The sequence below is a fragment of the Anoplopoma fimbria genome, chromosome 23, assembly GCF_027596085.1.
Source record: "Anoplopoma fimbria isolate UVic2021 breed Golden Eagle Sablefish chromosome 23, Afim_UVic_2022, whole genome shotgun sequence".
Classification (NCBI taxonomy): Eukaryota; Metazoa; Chordata; class Actinopteri; order Perciformes; family Anoplopomatidae; genus Anoplopoma; species Anoplopoma fimbria.
In genome coordinates, this window is record NC_072471.1 from 17523149 (window position 1) to 17542093 (window position 18945).

At 38.3% G+C, this 18945-nt stretch overlaps 2 protein-coding genes and 1 non-coding gene across 3 annotated transcripts; 2 read left to right on the forward strand and 1 right to left on the reverse strand.

The window, feature by feature from the left end:
* Positions 1-1351: 1351 nt before the first annotated feature.
* On the reverse strand, positions 1352-11696 carry glt8d2 (glycosyltransferase 8 domain containing 2). The gene is made up of 10 exons (XM_054624598.1): positions 11613-11696; positions 8840-8883; positions 5722-5814; positions 5163-5364; positions 4910-5027; positions 4685-4769; positions 3893-4005; positions 3393-3559; positions 2128-2240; positions 1352-1809 (listed from the first exon to the last, which is right to left on the reverse strand). The coding sequence occupies exons 2-10, from the start codon at positions 8856-8858 to the stop codon at positions 1631-1633; spliced, it is 1089 nt and encodes a 362-aa protein (XP_054480573.1). The 5' UTR covers positions 8859-8883; positions 11613-11696; the 3' UTR covers positions 1352-1630.
* Positions 11697-12518: 822 nt separating this feature from the next.
* On the forward strand, positions 12519-18502 carry ankrd16 (ankyrin repeat domain 16). Its single transcript, XM_054624597.1, has 7 exons — positions 12519-12991; positions 14061-14281; positions 14536-14578; positions 15524-15632; positions 15743-15904; positions 17048-17126; positions 17811-18502. Exons 1-7 carry the CDS (start codon positions 12654-12656, stop codon positions 17972-17974), a joined length of 1116 nt encoding a protein of 371 aa, XP_054480572.1. The 5' UTR covers positions 12519-12653; the 3' UTR covers positions 17975-18502.
* Positions 13101-13188, forward strand: trnay-gua (transfer RNA tyrosine (anticodon GUA)). Its single transcript is given in 2 exon segments — positions 13101-13137; positions 13153-13188. It is a non-coding gene; the product is annotated as a tRNA-Tyr (tRNA).
* Positions 18503-18945: the final 443 nt, after the last annotated feature.

Consider the following 18945-nt stretch of genomic DNA (forward strand, 5'->3'; position numbering starts at 1 on the left):
GATTGGCTGATCGATGACGGAGTGACAGGAGGAGAAGCTCAACGCTGATTGGCTGATCGATGACAGAGTGACAGGAGGAGAAGCTCAACGCTGATTGGCTGATCGATGACGGAGTGACAGGAGGAGAAGCTCAACGCTGATTGGCTGATCGATGACAGCGTGAATATTTCACCTGATTATGTTTTTAGAATTTGCTCTAGTCTAGACTATCGTGCCCTCTGGCGGCCATGTTGGAGGTGATCAGCTCATGGAAGCAATGGATGACAATTGGGAAATCATATGACTTCTTCTCATCAGTGTGGAATAGACGTGCTTTATGAAATGTTCAATACAAGATTTCCCATTTTTGTTTTTTCAGGTGTTTCTATAAATGAGAGACATACAGGTTGTAGAATTCTCTCTTCACAAACTTTGTGTCTGAATTCTTATTTTACGTCCAATATTTTAAAAAAGAATCCTTTAATATAAAATGCTTTATTGGTTTGAAAAAAACCCTCAACATTTTTGTTATATTTTGAAGTTGTTGTAGACAAATTTGATAAATATAGATTTGTAGTTACATAACTATGAAAACAGCATTTGATATAGAATATAGAAATAGCCACACTAGCAAGAATGACAGTGAATCCTTTTTTTTAATGAAATGATTAGTTGGTCTAATGGATTTTGCCTAATTTAAAGCACTTTGAATTTTTTTTTTTCTTTTTAGGTTTTTAGGGTGCTTGATTCTGTACTGTATCTTCAACCAGCAGCTAACTTGTCTACTGTTTTGTGTTGGTCAGGTAGGATCCCGAACAGAAACAAATAAGCTAAAAGGGGCTCAAAAAGCTCCATAGATCTGCAGAGCTTTGAGTAGAGCTCCTTTCAATACATTTGATTCAGTGTTTAGCAACAGTTCTAGGAGTCCAAAGCCATGCTAGCAGCTCTGGAAGCTATACGACAGCTGGGATTTGAGCTAAATGCTAACACTCGGATGGCAATGCTGCTAACAGTGATAATTCTGACATGCTGACCTTTAGCAGGTATGATGTTTCAGAAGGTTATAATGTGTAGTAGTTTAGCTTGTTAGCATGCTTACATTGCTTAATTTGTGTTCAAAATAAACTGCCATGAATGTCATTAGTTTGCCGGTATTATTTCCTGGTTCAACAATGTCCCAAAATTTTGAATAAAGCTAACTATCCGTAATATATCTATGGTAACAGGACACAGTTATGTATTGCTTCAAGATTTCAAGTCCTTATTTGAAGCATGAAAGTGTCAGCAAAAATGAGACTGCAAATTCTGAGTTCTGAAAATGTATTTCAGGTTCGCATGGAAAGACATTTTCTATTGCTTAACACAATTTACAAAGACTCTAAACTCTTGTCAGTGTTATGAGCGTCTCATTTTAACTTTCAACACATTCCTACAAGTTATATTCTAATATCTTTACAGCTATCTGTCACTTGCTTTAGACAACAGATCTGTCACATTTTGTGTATTTGACATAAGTAGGATAAACACATAGAGCATTGCATTCCACGGCATTTCATTCTCCGTACGTTTTGCAGTACACTGCTCAAGTAAATCCTGAACTTCACATGCTTCTTGTCCACATGAGGCTCACACATGGGATGTCCCACAGACCTCAGCTGTCGCTCTCAGGTCGGACCAAGGAGAACTTCCTGGAGGGGTCTGGGATAAACCACTTCTCCCACAGATCCAAGTGAACAGCAGGGTGACTCCATGGTTTAAAAGGACCGTTCCAGTGCAGCAGGTGCGCCTCCTGTAGGAAGCTCTCTGAATAGCGGGCGTCTGGACTCCAGCCTGGACACACAGGAAAGCTCTTTGAATTCAAACGACTGTCTGTATGTAGCATATTTTATCCACTTCACATCAAATTCAATATATTATTAGTCACTTCTATATTTAAATATATGTTAAATGCTATTTTATTTCTACTCATCTTGTTTATAATGTATTATGATAAGCTCCATTAAAATACTTTAATAACTTTATTGTTATTTGTAAAAGTGTGTTTTCTATACTTCATATGCTAAAATGAGCTTCCAATAACACAGCAATAAGGCATTTCACAACATATACTCATATTATTCTGTAAGTGAATAGGAGTGATGATCTCACCCATGTGTCTGACGTGCCATAATGGGTCCAGTGTAGTGTATTTGTCATGAAAAACTATCAGCATGGGTGGAGTTGCCACGCCTCCTGCCATTGCACTGCTGTATATGTTGTGCCTGGTGGAGAGGAGAGGAGTAAGAGGGTTTCTGATCAGGCAGATGCTTCTACTGTTCCACAACTCTTAAAAGATGTAAAGATGAAAATGTACATTCAAGTTACAGCCTAAACAAGTGATATGCAATTCAAAGTGCTTGACATTGAAAAGTAAACAGCCAACATACAGTAAAAGAAACATGAAACAATTATAATATAATATAATATAATATAATATAACAATATTCCAACAAATTAACTGGAACTGAAATTTACAACATGTTTTTATTTAATCATTCTTTTTTGGCATTTAACCTTTAGAAACCAACATTTTCACTGCGGTCAAAAACTGTTGGCACTCCCGCTGGCTGCACACAAAACACATTAAAGAAAGGTGATTTGATAAAAAAAAAGACTTATTTAATCACTATATTCAAACTGAGGATTTTGTTTGAATTCTTTCTTTAGGGTGGTGACGTCATAAAATATGGTGACATACATTTGAAGCTCAATTCAAAAACTTCAATAGAAACTTTGAATTCAAAAAAGGGAATTACAGCCAAGTAAAAACGTTCTAGCCAAAAATCCATAGAAACTTCTCAAATTAGTGAGAATATGCCCATCTCTATCATCTTAAAGTCAACAGAAAAAAATATAAAAATCTTTATTTAGTTAAATAGTAAATATGACTCATATCTTATTTGATACATAGACAGGAAGCAGAAATCACTTGAGATTTTTGGATAAACAATAAGGTATAATCATGCATCATCAGCATAACTGTTGAGATTAACAGAATGTAGTCAGATGAAACCACCATAGCAAAACATATCCGTACAAAGCAGAGGGGCGGGATACCAGTATAACAAGAAGATATGTCATATTTTCTCCTTCTTATGTATGTTTGGAATCTTGTTACCTTGTATCATCAAACCAGAGATTTAGGTGAAGGAGGCCCTCAGAAAATTAGTTCAGAATCCCTGATAAGGGACTGAAAATTGCATGCAGTTTTTTGTTTTGTATTCAAGTAAGTATTCTATTGTTTTCATACAGTTCCCCTTTGCCAATCAAATTACAATATGCTATTGTTTTACCCCACAGCTTCATATTTGAGCTGTACATGTGGCTAAAATGCAATGTGAGGGTTTCCAGAAACTGCTGGTCACTGTGTGTACCTGAAATTCTCCTCCATCCATTTCTCCAACTGTTTGGTGATCTTCTGTTTCTTCCATTCGCTGACATCTGCCACAAACACTCCGGGGTTAAAAGAGCATTCTCTGGGGTCGATGCCCAGGTCCCTTACTTTCAGTTGCCTGTAGTCCAGGAAGCCCATGTAGGTTGTCTAGGGGACAAGCTCAGAGGAGAGGACGCCATATATAAATAAACCAGAGTGTCTAATCAAAGGAATATAACATTCAGTATCAGTTCCTCTAATGGTCCAAAGTGAAGACCCTGTTGTTGTGAATTGAAAACAATTGGCATTAATAAAAATACATGCATCTTTTACTGCATACTTCTTTTAAATGACACAAGCTAAATGCAAAAAGTGAGCAGACCCACATTTACGGGGTTTCTTTGATTATCAGACAAACAGCAATTACAATGTCTCTTCACACTGGCGGGGTAATACCTGAAGTGATTATGAAACAATATGATAAAAGACATAAAAATCCACCTGCATGCCGATGCTGCGCACCATCTCATGTGTGGAGGGGAGGTCGCAGTCGGTGGAGAAAGCAGCAGCATGACCTGGCTTCAGTTTCATATTAAACAGATCCTTGATGTCGCCTGAAAAGCATAACAAGACTGTAACATATACACACCTTCCATAACTGTTACACCACTATCGCCCACCTCTGTAGAAATGGGTCTATATTGTTTATTTTAGTCTCACTGCATAAATACGGAATTAATACAAAATCAGTAAAAAAAAACTTAAAAACAATGTGTGGATTTGATGTTTATCGATGAGAAATTGTCAATCTCAATCATAAGACTATAGAATAGGGTAAACATTTTTTAATAATTTAATACTTGATCTTACATTGCATTATGTTATGTATATCAATATATAACAATACTATATTACTACTTCTTGTTATTATTGTGCTTTTATATTATTGTTTTGTGCTGTATCACAGTACTCACTTTGATTTCTATTATATGTAATTCATAGAGTATTACGCTGTAGTGTTCGAATATTACACAAACTGTACATAAGTTATACATAAAATGATATACTTAATTATGTAATTATGTATGTTGTACTTATTATTCATACGTATATCTAAATGTTTATACTATATATAGTTAATGACTGCTGGAGTCACACTACTGGACTCTCTTTAAACAAATACTAATAAAGTGTTAGGTATTACAATATTTATATATTGTAGCTTTTAAAGCCCTAAAACCATTTCATCCAAAAGGATGCATGGATTCCTTCCTACCGTGATCACATACATACCCTGCACAATGACATCATCGTCTAAGTAAATCACCCTTTTGTGGTGGATGTCAAGCAGGGGCAGGTAAAAGCGGACAAAGTTGAGCTGCAAAACAAAACAAAAGTTATTATTGTCACATCTTTGTGACGGTAACATTCAGATGTTGAGTAACGCACGTTGGAGCTTAATCTGTGCGTGTGTAAGGTATGTGTCGATACGTGAACAAGGGCAAACCCAGAACTCACTGGATGTAACAGTTCGGGTCGGGAAGAATCTGGCTTCACTTTTCCTTTCAGAACCATGGGGTTAAATTCCACTATCTTATATTTGATGCCTTTCAGTTTAGTCTTCACTATGTACTGTCTGGGAAGACGCAAAGAAAGAAAGGTCGGGTAAATAAAAAGTCACAAGGATACGGGGATGTAAGGTGACCCCCCAATAAACACTGACAATTAAATATCTATATATCTATACATTTACAAAAGGCAGGTGACAAACCTCGTCAGTTTCACGGCATCGCGTAGAGTGACAATATAGAAGAACACGCTGGCGTCCGTGTTGCTGTAGACGCTGTTGATGACCGCCATGGTTGCACCGATGCGCTCCTCCGACGCGCATATCACTACTGGGACAACGCTATCTGCCTCTGAAACTCTCACTGCGGGAACTCGCACTGCACTTCCGAGGCTCTTCCAGTTATCTGAGAGAGATTTTCCCCCAAAAATGATCAGTAATCTTGTAACAAAAGAGAGTTTATCTTGTGCATTTGTTAGGGGCTATTTTCAGCTGCGCATTGATACACATTTGTTGCTCTAGTGAGTATTTTTGGCAGCGGGATGGTTTAAGTTGGATTAAGTCTAATACACTACAGTGTGTGTTCATGATAATGAAGGAACATGTCGCCAAGTGCAACAGTTTGGCTCATTGGTGTGTTTTAATAGTTTTTGAACAATAATAGGGCTCCATCGCACATAGGAAGAAGATAAATTCGGTTTTATATATTTTACTTTAATTTTCTCAAACAATACAGATTTGAATAAAGCCTGTGTGGGCAAACCTGAGAGTTTGGGCCGAGAGGAGGCTTTGAGCAGTGTACTGTGCAGCAGGAGACACACCATCAGCACCAGCAGCAGCAGGAGCACCCGGTTAACTGAAACACAGGGAGAGGGAGGGTCAATGTTTTAAACGAGCAGAAGTAGCTTACATCCAATCATTCTGTTAAGAGTTCTGCCAGTAACGCGGGGTGGACATTTTCATAAGCAGTTCTGCTGTCTGTTTTTCAAGGTTACAAAGATTATACCTCCTAAAAACTTACATCAGTAGGGAAACATATAATAGAGTGCTGACGTGTTGGAATATTATAGAATATAAACAAATGTTTATGATACTGTAAGATAATTATCACAAATGAACACTACTTTTGTGATTTTTGAAGCACTAATGCTAAAGCTAGAAGTAAAAGACAACTTTTGGCTATTAACAAACTACACCGTGGTCCCTTGACTTCATGTCACCACCACTAAGTTAAAGGAGGACTAGTGTTCAGCGTGAGGAAGTTTTGTAGTTTCATTTATAAACTTGTTAGCGACTTCCTTTTTTAAGACACGTAAAAAAATCAAAATTCCCAATAGGTGTATTTACTGATTAGATAATCTATGATTATATCATAGAACAAAAGGACTAGGAAACGAGAGAAGCAGAAGAGCAAAAATGCTGACTCATTTTTTCTCATTGCAGCAGAAATACACATGTGTTTCACCCCTAAAGTTGAACACCAGCTGCAGTCAGGCAGACCTGAGGGAACGGAGAGTCGAATACCCATCTGCATCCCGTTAACGGACACTTTTATCATGTCTGGCTGCTCATCCAGGTGCCATAACTACTTCTGCACAAACTGAGCAGCAGTTTTACACTAAAATATTCAGGACTTACTGACCCAGATACGTACTTTCTTAGACATTTTTATGATAATTCTTAACCTCCTGAAGATCCAGTTTTGAATTGTTTTAATTTCTAATTTTATTAGTTATTTTTTTAGTTTTAAAGGAACATTAACAAAAATGAAAACGTTCAAAAGATTAAAAAAAATAAAAGCATAAACTAACAGCAGAGACGAAACAAAAGCGTTTCATAACATTAAGGCGCCAGTATTGAAGGAGTCACCAAGTGACAAATTCTACATATCAAACCTGGAGACTGGAAAGTCCCCGTGGAACATCCAAAACAGAGAAAAAGCAAGAGCCCACTCCTTCCACCTGTACCTCAATTAATTGAAAAATAATTCATAATATAAATGAATGATGAAACATACAAATAAAAAAAGAGGCAAACATTATGAAAACAGGTTAGGAATTTTGCATAAAAATCATTGCTAATCAAATATGTGATCTTAAATACTCTGAATTTAATATTAGGCCAACAGAAGAACATTTACTCAATTATATTAGCTTCTGTAGGGAATAGAATAGTAGTAGTAGTAGTAGTAGTAGTAGTAGTAGTAGTAGTAGTAGTAGTAGTAGTAGTAGTACCAAAGAAACCTCCTTTGACAATGTTGGGTGGAATATATAATATTTCCCCAGTAATAGAACTTTTTCCTCAAGTCTGAGAGACTGAGGGGTAAATACACAGAGTTTAAGGTGTTTTAAAAACCTAAAAGATTGAGTGATTCTGAGAATACATTCAGCGCAACAGCAGACGTTACAGTTATTGAATTATGACTCTTAAACTACACAAACTTTTGAAGCGTGTGCCATTTTTTTGTAAAGTCTGACAGCCTGTCATGTGGTTACCTCATCAACCCTCCCCAGCACAAACACACACACACACACACACACACACACACACACACACACACACACACACACACACACACACACACACACACACACATTTGGAGCACGTGCAGGGAAGCTGGATGCTTTCCTGTAGAGCACATGTGTCAAACTCAAGGCCCGCGGGCCACATCCGGCCCATGAATGAATTATCTTTGGCCCGCATGATAAAATCTATTTTGCCGGTATATCGCACGCACCACCAAAATACTACAAATCCCACAATGCACTGTCCGTGTGTCGGCACGTCAATCGCGGGCCTCACAGTCTGTATTACATACCACTTGTGTCAACTTTCAACTATCCCTCTCCCCAAAAAATGGCTAAACGAAAGGTGGAATTTCAAAACAGGAGTTTTCAAGACAGGTGGGAGGCTCAGTATATGTTGGCGGATGTAAAGGGCAAAGCTGTGTGTCTTCTGTGCGGAGACAGTGTGGCTGTAATGAAAGAATACAACATAAGAAAAATATGAGTCTGTGGGCTGCAGAGTTTCCACGTTTCATCCCCGACACGATGCCCCAGCTGCGCTCCCAGGCTGCTCAGACGCTCTCTATGTTTGGCAGCATATACTGTGAACAACTGTTCTCTCTGATGAAGATAGACAGAACTTCACACAGGACTCGTCTTACTGATGAGCACCTTCACTCAATCCTGACCCCAGACATTGATGAACTTGTATCCAAGATGAGACACCAAGTGTCTGGCTCAGACCAGTGAGCATCACAGAGCAGCAAACGGTGCTTTGATGCATTTTCAGTTTTTAATGTAGTTTCATTTTTGCATTTTTTTTCTCTTGCTACTACAGGACATTTGATTTTTCTTTGAAGTAAATTATTTTTGGCTGTTGTTTGCCTGTAGAAAATGTTTTCACTTGAAATTACTCTGGAAAAACTGCAGATAGAGCCATAAGCAATTAATGAAACTGATTTTATTATTATTATTATTATTTTTATTTATTTATGTATTATTTATAATTTTTATTTAATTTATTTCATAATTAATGTTGTTTTATAGGCAATACTCTATAGGCCTTGTTAGTTCCAGGTTCAATATGTGCCCTAAGGTTCTTTCAATAAGTTTTCAATAAACCTTGAACCCATCTGGCCCTTGACTTGTATCAATTTCTTTATTTCGGCCCACTGTGTATTTGAGTTTGACACCCCTGCTGTAGAGGAATAAAGAGGGTTTCCTCACTGGCCTTTGCACAAAGAAATACTGATGCCATTGTTATTATGAGACTGTCTAGTGTTAATGTCCATCAACATTAAGATCTCCTGTCAATTTATAGAACCCCAGACAATAAATCAGCACATTACATTTGTAGTACAATTTGTTTTCACTTACTTTTTCTTAGGAGAGTCATATTTCATGTTTGCTTCCAGCAACATCTGCAAACACACACAGACAGATACAGAGCTATTTAGTCACTCAAGAGAAGTTAAAAAGACGAAAAAGAGTGATACATATTATTGTAGTGCAACCAGGCAGTTAGCAGCGCACCGGTTCCCTCGACAAAAGGCCAGCATACATTTATTGTTACTCTAAAAAATGTACAAAAAGTACGCTTTTTTGCCGTACTTTTCTTAAATTGGCAAAGAATGTTCCTCCTAATCGAAAATGTTTCTCTCAAACCAGGAAAAACTGCTGTGTCGATTTGGATACTTCTGTTAGAACACTTCCATGTAGTACATTGGGTACAATATAAAGTTACTAGTGTTGAATTTTGACAGGGTAGCGTTGTTTCAATGGAGCATGACTGCTGTGCACTCACAGCTAACAGCTAACGTCAGCTAGCTAGTGGTGTTTTCGTTTGTGGTACCAAATAAATACAGACTGCTAAACTACCCAATAAACAATACTGAAGGCTTTTATCTGACAATAGGTACTTAACTATTCAATAAGTAAAGTGCGGTGTTCAATGGAGCAACCGCTGCTGGAACCTCTCCTTTCGCTACGTAGCCAAGATGGCGACTGTTGAGGGTAAGAAGTGTCAAGGGCTCCACAGTCAATTTTTAGACCGTTGCCAGTAAACCATCCCGGTTCTCATAGTGCACTGCATGTTGTGTGTGAACGCACATGTGCACTTGAACTAGCAAGTGTAAGTACAGAAGTATTCAAATTAAAACTCAGCAGTGCTTTCTATTTCTTTAAGCTGCATTAGGAAAGCATTTCCCTGCAGAGATAGGCCCTTTTCACAGCAGCCATTTTGACACGTCATAGCAGGTTAAACACTGGTGTAGTTAATAACATTAGTATGGTCCCATTCTATTTAGTGTGCTACAGACATTCCCAGCATGCACAATACAAGATCCCTGGAAAACCTAAATGGAACAGGACCAACCATTGACGTGTCAAAATGGCAGCTGTCAAAAGGGGCCTATTGCTTGCTTTCCACAGTCGAGATAGTTTCATACTGTGAGACACGTTTAACAAATGCAAAGAGAAGATAAAGGTTCTTCTGTTTATGTAGACCATTGTTTCTCATTCAGAGGATTTTTGTCCATCTCAGGGTTTGTATAACCACTTTAGGGCCCTCATATGGATGGATTTAATTGGGTTGGTTGAATCCAAAAGCTATGGTTACATTTAAACTTAACACAGTTAAATGACTAAATATATGCAGAAATGCCACATGTCTTGTGTGTGTGAGCGTGTGTGACTGTGACAAACTGCCATGGTGACTGGACCTGCAGTAAAGTCACCGAGGCCCAAAGCTAGAAGACACTGGCCGCCACATGGTGCTGTGCTTGTCCAAAACCTTCCACCACTTCCTTCCTTCCTTCCTGATGCCAGGGCTTCTTCAAGGAATATGTTTGCCTTCCAGCTTTTTTAACTTTCATAGAACTATAGAATAGAAATGCCTTCACAACAAAACTCACAGCTTAAAAACTTTCCTTTCCCCCCCATCTCTATTTTCTCCATCGTCTTTGTATCATCACCATTCTTGTTACTCTCCATTTGTACACTTTTAAGTTGCTCATCATTTTCACACCCACAGTAGTGACTCTGTCTGCTTTTCATGTTTCGGCGCTTTTCATGTTTCATGCACAAATGCTCTAACCAAATGAGGAAAGGGCATGTGGTTTGTGTCATGCATCTGTTTCTGGTTTGTTTGTCACTGTTTAGAGCAGCCCAAAACATCTGGACCTGATTAGCTCCAGATACTAAACTGCCTTACACACGGCCTCTGTCTTGCATAGTGATCCACTCAAGTCTTTCCAAATTACAATGCATTGAGCTTATATTTAATGTGTTCTCTAATCTCAATGCATTTAAAGTCAAATTATCAACATTTTGCCTAATTGTAGCACCAGATATGAACCCTCACATGATATTATTTTATATAAATGGCTTCTTCAAGGCATTATGGACAAATTGTGCCACTTTAATTATTTTTTGATAATGTAGCAACCAGCTACGGAGGTTTTAACTGCATGGAATCCCCACACACAGTTACATGCAAACTATAAGGGAATGGGGGTTGGGGGTGCAAACCATACCACTTAAGTCATCACACTGCAAAAAATTCCGAACCAGAATGAAGCAGTTAACTTTTTCATGATTCACATTCACTCACAATAATGAAAATAATGTTTTTGTGGGTTGCAGTAGGGTTAAATAAATTTGGGGATATATTCTGGAAATTTTCATTTTTTAAATGAGGCAAATCATTTCACTCAAGGCCTACTAGAGTATTTAAATAAAGAAGAAGAAAAAAAAATCCAGAAAACTATTGAATTGCATTGAAACAATGGCATAACTGTGTCATGGTTACAGATTTTCCACTTGATATTAAAGTTAAAAGTTAATTGTACACATTTTTTTTAAAGATAGATATTTTTTTCAGTGTAGCAGGACAAAGGGTTCTCTTCTCTAACAAATACAACAGAAATGAATAAATCAAACAAAATACACAAATCATACTTCACAATACAGAACAGACATATACGTGCAAAAAGTGCATTATCTTAGTGAACATGCACTGAAGAAGTAAGAGATAAATGGAGGAGGTGTGTCACTGTTGGTTTGACTTGACTGATATGTAACTAATCAGTCATGTTGCACATTTACAGCATTACATTTAAGATGTTACTAATGCAGAATGCAGCCTACTTACCAGAAAAAAAGAAGGTGGACAGTCTCATTCCTAGTGTTCATGGTACATGTTGTAAAACCTCTGAGGACTGAGACTCACCCTCACCAACAATCCCACTTTTCCCCTCTCCCACCCTTTTTTCTCCTTCTTCCAGATGTGACTCATCTTGTTCACCAGCGATCTGTCTCCTCGCTGTCATTTAGACCAACAACAGGATTAGCCCTGTTCTCTCCATTTCACAGTATCAGCGTGATACTGAAAAAAATATTTCTGCGTTACATACATAAATATCTTACTCCAGGCTCTACTTAATCAGAAAGTGAGAAAACTACAACTACAGTCATTAACAACGCTATATTCTAACCAGCAAGCTGAGCCATGCACTTAAAGTGGTATTTTTAATCTAATACTCGGAAAATAACATTTAATGTCTTATCCTGGAAGAAATAACTGATTTAAAACAGGTCGGGTGTGTTTTTAACGAGCCAAATCGAGCTCGCAAAAAACTACATTTCCCATAAAGGCCAGCGTGTCGGTCTGCTGGTAAGGACGACTAAAGTGTATTCCTTCTTCAACAGTCTGGGTTGTCACACTTGTTAGAAGAGTGGATATTAATGATATTGATCTCTAAAGATTGGTTGACAATGAATAATGCTTAACTTATTCAATAATAAACATGTTTTAAGGTCATTAAACGTTTTCCCTAAAGAACGGAAACATGAGTTTAGTTTGAACTTGAAGTAATGTTTTATTTGACAAAAGTCGTATCCGTGAGCTTTCCTACGGAAGGGGATTAGGGTAAATGTTAATAATAGATTTGCTCCAATGACACCATTTATTACCTTATAATATAATAATAACTTCTGTTTGTCCTTGCTCTTTTTGTACTGCTTTTATGGACAGCTATTAGCAGTGTAAGGTCATGGTTGGCCACTTAATTCTTTACTACTCAGCAACATAAACAGCTCTCTCCAGCATGTCTTCAAGAAGCCCAGCTAACTCTTTTCTCTCACTTTGAACAACACATTCACTTTGTGTTCCTGCCTTTAACCTCCACCCAACATGGATGAAAACACCTGTAAACTGCTGGTGAAGCTCGCTCAGGACGGACAGGTAAGCTCTCTGGAGAAACTTATATCATTAGGTGGGTCGGCGGCGGTTCAGACTGTCAGCAGCAAACACTTCGGTCGGTCAGGGGACACCCTGCTGCACTACGCTGCCAGGAAGGGACACCTGGACATGGTGGAGTATCTAATAAAGCGGGTAGGGATGGATATGGAGCTGGACAACAACGACTACAAGAGGCCTCTGCACGAAGCTGCTTCCATGAGCCACCAGGCCTGTGTCAGCTACCTGCTCCGGGAAGGAGCCAAGGTGGACAGCCTGAAGAAAGCCGACTGGTAAGGATGCCCGTGTCAACCTGGTTACATTTACACATAATAATAATTTATGGACGTAGCGCCCCCTTCTGGCTTTAAGTATGAACTGTTGTCCCTAGGCTTGCAGCTCCCTTCGATAGCTCAGTTGGTAGAGCGGAGGACTGTAGTGGCGACAGGCTGAAATCCTTAGGTCGCTGGTTCGAATCCGGCTCGAAGGAGTTCTTTTTTCCCTGTTTTCCTCAACTATTATTATTATTATTATTATTATTATTATTATATTATAATATATATATTATATATTATAGAATGTTTTGTTTTACTCAATTGAATATATCGGCTTCATATCGTTATCTTAAAATCAATTCTTGAAGCAGCAGCAGCCGGCTTATCAATAAAAAGCCCAATTTGTGACTCTCATGTGTTATGGGTTCAATCGACTCACAGAGCTAAGCGTCTATTTTGTCAAAGAAAAAACTCAAAAGGTGTGTCTTAAAGGTATTTCCTAAAGCTCCATAAACTCTCCCGTCAATCATCAGCACATGAAAAAATGTAAACCAGTGTAAGTTGTGACTGTTTCCATGCCCAAATAATTATTTACTGTGTTATTACTTATTTATAATACTTGTTTTGATCTTTTTTTATTTTTTTACTTTATGTCTCTTGTTAATCATTATTCAGGAGGTACAAAAACTGGGCCAAATTACTTTTTATTAGAGCTAATGCACAATTTAATTTATAAAATTAAAATACTGTGAAGGTGAGGATTTCAAAATGCTATACACCATTTGAAAGTGACAAAAATGTTTAAGTTAATTTGATGGTGTCTAGTCTAATAGTTTAATTAAAGATTAAAAAGGAAATATCTGATAATATATTGTGAACTATTGACACATTTTAATGTAATTTATTCTATTTGCAAGTATTTTCTTTCCCTGATATAATTTTTTATAATCCTGTTTTTCATTCTATATCTTTACTATATTTCCCAGAAATCTGCCTTTAAAATAGTACCACTGTTTATTAGATTATTGTGTGATTGCCACCATAGATTTGGTCAGAGTAGACGTCAGTGTTGCCTCTTCTCTCTCAGGACTCCCCTGATGATGGCCTGCACCCGGAGAAACCTGGGCGTGATCCAGGAGCTGCTGTGCCATGGCGCCGACCCTGCACTGAAAAACAAGGACGGCTGGAACTCTTTCCACATCGCCTGCAGGGAGGGCGACCCCCTGGTCGTCCAGCACCTGCTTCATGTCGCGCCTGACGTCTGGAGGACTGAGAGCAAGACGCGCAGGACTCCGCTGCACACTGCAGGTAAAGCAGCCCTCAGATCCCCATGTATCCGTGATGTGAAGGCTTGGGATGCACAGAAACATGTCCTGACCTCAGGCTGGTTGTGTGTGGTCTTCTCTTGTGGACGAGGTGTGGGGTCACCACCCCACACACATACACACACAAACAGACATTTGGAGACTACAAAACTAACATCTGTTTTTTCCTGTTGTGTGAGGGACCTTTTGTGTTCAATGTCAGATTAAGAACGAGCACTCTCTCTGTCCTTGTTACAGCGATGCACGGCTGTGAGGAGGTTGTCAGGATCTTGCTGGAGAGGTAAGTTGGAAATTGTACTTCCACCAAAACACATCAGATAAAAAGTCACATTTGTTGAATGTTTCAATTAGCTTTGAAAACAATGTGACCATTTAAGTTGATATGAACATTCTTTTATGCCCCCGTGCCGGTGACAACCATGGCTTAAGGCATTGTGTGTTTGGGAGTGTCCGTTTGTCCGCTCCATTCTTGTGTATGCTAGCGAATTTCTTCAGATTTAACACAAACGTCCACCTGAACTCATGGTTAAACTGATTAGAATTTGGTGGTCAAAGGTCACTATGACCTCACAAAACACCTTTTTGGCTATAACGCAAGAATTCCTGATTTCGAACAAATGTCTTAATAGGATAAAATTATGAAGCAATGACATTTTGGACAGACATGGATGTAAACTGTAATTTGACTGGTTGGCAATGGCCTACAACCGCAAAGTGCTAACTCTAGTTTAGCAAACAGTTGCTCATTTGCACAACCAACAGATAAGAAGCAACATCTGCATTCATTTTGAGGTCTTTTTTGGCCACTTTAGCCCTGTTTAGCTCTTCAAGCTCTTCAGTTGGTAAATGCTCCAATTTGTTCACCAGCTAGTCTTTGGCTTGGTCCGATGCATTGACTTACTATTTTGGAGCTTTCAGCTTTATTTGAAAATCTTAAATGTAGGTGGGAAAATATACCTTGTGCTTGACTAGAATTTTTTGTCAAAGTAATGTTTAAAGGTAAATAATCTCCTGTTTAAGGTCATTCATCTCCATCAAATACATATTATGAATGATGGTTACAATCCTGTTTGCAGACTCAGTATTTTTGCCTGTAAAAATGTCCACACCCTTAATTTTATATGTGGGATAAATATAGCTCCATACTTTCTGAGCTTGATGATGATTTGCAGCTCACAGATAACCATGTCTGACTGACCCTCACCTTCACCTGGTGCTCTTCCAGATGTGGCTACGCCCCGGGCTGCACTGACAGCTGTGGAGTCACTCCTTTCATGGACGCCGTCAGGAGCGGACACATTTCTGTGGCCCGGCTGCTTCTGGACAAACACCAGGTAGACACTGTATGGTTGAAACAAGAAGTTTCAGTTCAGTGACGCCTCAGCTTCTGTAGACATGGAGGTATTTATGAGCGCTGTCACAACATGACTTGTGTGTGCTGTAGGCGTCTCCAACTGCGGCTGACATTCTCGGGGCTCAGGCGGTGCACCAGGTCGCCGTCACCGGCCAGGAGGAGGCACTGCGGTTCCTGGTGCGGGACTTAAACGTAGACGTGAATCAGAGGGCCACTAACATCCAGCTCACTGCCCTGCACTACGCTGCAAAGGTCAGATCAGTGACTCCCAACTGGGGTACTTGTACCTAATGGGATTCTTCTGCAGTGGCTTAAAGATACGTGGAAAGATGTGGAGTAGCTTTAATAATCTGAAAAAAAAAGGAAATTACAATTTAGTTTAAAAAAATACATCCACATATTGAATCAGCTGAAAACCATGTGTTGAGTATGCATAAAACAAGTAAGCAGGCGAGCAGAGAAGTTAAAAAAAATAGTCAGCTAACTTATGGATAAATTATTAGAACTTTTAACTTAATGGATAAATGGCGAAATAGCTAAAAAATAATAGCTAAATGGTTGAAACTGTTAGCTAAAAGGGATGTATAATCTGTTTAAACTGTTAGTTAAAAATAATGGATAAACGGTGAAATAACTAAAAGTAACAGATATATAGTTAGCTATAACCATTAACAGCGGTAACTGTTAGCTAAAAGGATAAATAATGAAAAAGTTTGAAACTGTTACCTAAAAGTAATGCTTGTATGGTTGAAACGTTTAGCTAAATGGATAAACAGTAAAATAGCAAAATGTAATAGCTGTTAACTAAATTGTTATATGGGGAAATATCTAATGTAATAGCCTAGTGGTTGAAACTGTTAGCTAAAAGTAATGTGTAATTGTTGAAAATGTTAGCTAAAAGTAATGGACAAATGGATAACCAAATGGTTGAAACTGTTAGCTAAATGGATGAATGGTGAAATAGCTAAAAAATAATGGGAAAATGGTTAATTAGCTTAAAATAATGGGAAAATGTTTAGATGGCTCACGCTAAACATAATGGTCTGGAGGTCTGGGACCGGGCCAATGATTGTAGTTGATTGTTTGTTTTACAACTGGTACTGAGACTAAAATGTCACAAGCAGTGAACATGAAAGGAAGAAAAGGTCAAAGCTCTTGATTACACAGATTCATAGTCAACAAATAATTGATTTGTCTGCTGTATTTTGTGTGCTAGAAGTAGAATATGTGATATCATCTATCAAACTCTGATACTGTTGCCATAGGTGTCGTGTATACAGAATAGGGTCAGTAGTTAGATTAGAGTATGGGAATATTCACCAACCTGCATACACACCTTTCACATTACAGTTTGCAGATAAACTCTCCTTCCTCATTTCACTCTGTGTTTTACAGGAGGGCCACACGTCCACTATAAAAACTCTGCTGGAGCTTGGGGCAGATCTTCATGTTCGGGACCAAAAGGGAAGAACTGGTAAGCAGTGTATCTCACTCCATGTTGGGTTTTGCACCGCAGCTGCAGTGATGAGCTTTTTGTTTTGAACAAAATTAAAGCCCCCGGGAATGTGGTTTCAAATCTTAAGTATCGCTCTATAATATTATTATTCAAAGCTAAATAACTAACGATGAAAGTTCAAGTAAAGAGAAAAGCACGCTTTATTTAATTAGGCTTTAACAGCCAAACTCAGCTTATCTGCTTTATGTCATTTTGAGGATAAAGTGGTGATAACTAAAAGAAAATTAAGGTTATGTGTCCTTTTCAGTTTATTACACAGTTAATTTTAAAAAACTATGTAAATATTAGATAGATGGATAGATGGGTGGATAGATAGATAGATAGATAGATAGATAGATAGATAGATAGATAGATAGATAGATAGATAGATAGATAGATAGATAGATAGATAGATAGATAGATAGATAGATAGATAGATAGCATTTTATTCAAGTGCAAAATCTAATACTGAGATATATGGAGGCTATGACAAAAGTATTCTTAAAACAGACAAAAGTTATTTACGTGTGGACCAGCTAAAGAGTACCTCACAAAAGTGACAGCAAATGGGGATCCACATATTATTCAGAACCGTTTTAAAAATAAAACCAATGGCTGCCTGTAAGGTAAAAAAAACCATCTTATGCTCTCCTCTCTTCCCAGCTCTTCACATGGCCTGCATCGGGCAGCACGCGGACACCGCCAGGACGCTCCTGCAGCTCGGACTCAAAGACTCAGAGGACGTGTGTGGCTCAACAGCAATGCAGCATGCCAGGAAACCAGACGTAGTGCGAGTGTTTGAATGTGGCTTACCAGACCCGTCATAACGTAGCGTTAGTGATACAGGACACAGATTTGGCGATTTAAGTAGAGAAAAGAACCTGAAACCTTATAAGGTGATTAACGTATATTAAACTTGTACTGTGTTGTGTTGTGTATTTTTGAGTGACAGAATTTGGGGACTACAATCTCATGACTTGAATTAAAGTGGTGCTTTAGTGTCTCATATTTACATCGGACCTGACTTTCATGCTCGTGACTTGAATTAGACTGCTATAACTTAACAAAGTGTCTCCAAAAATAACTTTAAAAGTCCATAATAGTGTTTGTGCCAAGAGGCCGGCCACTCTGCCACATGGTAGTAAGTGTCTTGTTTAGAGAATGCAGTGAGGTGTAGACATAATTGGACAAATTATATGCCTGTGTATGCCACACCTGCCTTTGTATGATTTTGTACAATTGTTGCTAGGATGTCAGACACAAAACAAACCCTAAGCTTTAAACATTGGCAACCACCTCTGATAATTCTAAAGTCTTTCTTTGCTGGCTGGTGTGTATTACTTTGCATTAAAGTGTGTATGTCAAAACTAGTGTAATCCGTGTAAATGTGTTTGAAGCAAATATATTTAATGAAGTTTTAGGCTCCTGAGTAGAGTCACTTGGTTGACTAATACGGAGGCTGACTTCGTGAGCGTCACTGGGTTTACTAAAGGTGTGTCGACCGTATATCTAGTCCACTCTGGCAACACGAATAGTCAAACAACACTACAATGAATTTATCATTACACTTGACTTGATGGTGGAATTCCTTATATGACATTATAATGACGTCCTGCAAAAATTGACATTTTGAAATAGGTAAAACTTAAATTAAAGAGAGTGACCATGTATTCAAAATACAGGGTTTTAGTTAAGAAACTGTAGGGAACACACAATGTAAGGGTAATGATACTCAACAATAAATAATGTACAATAGCACTTGTTGTTCTAGGTCATGTGGTTAGACAAGCAAACTTAA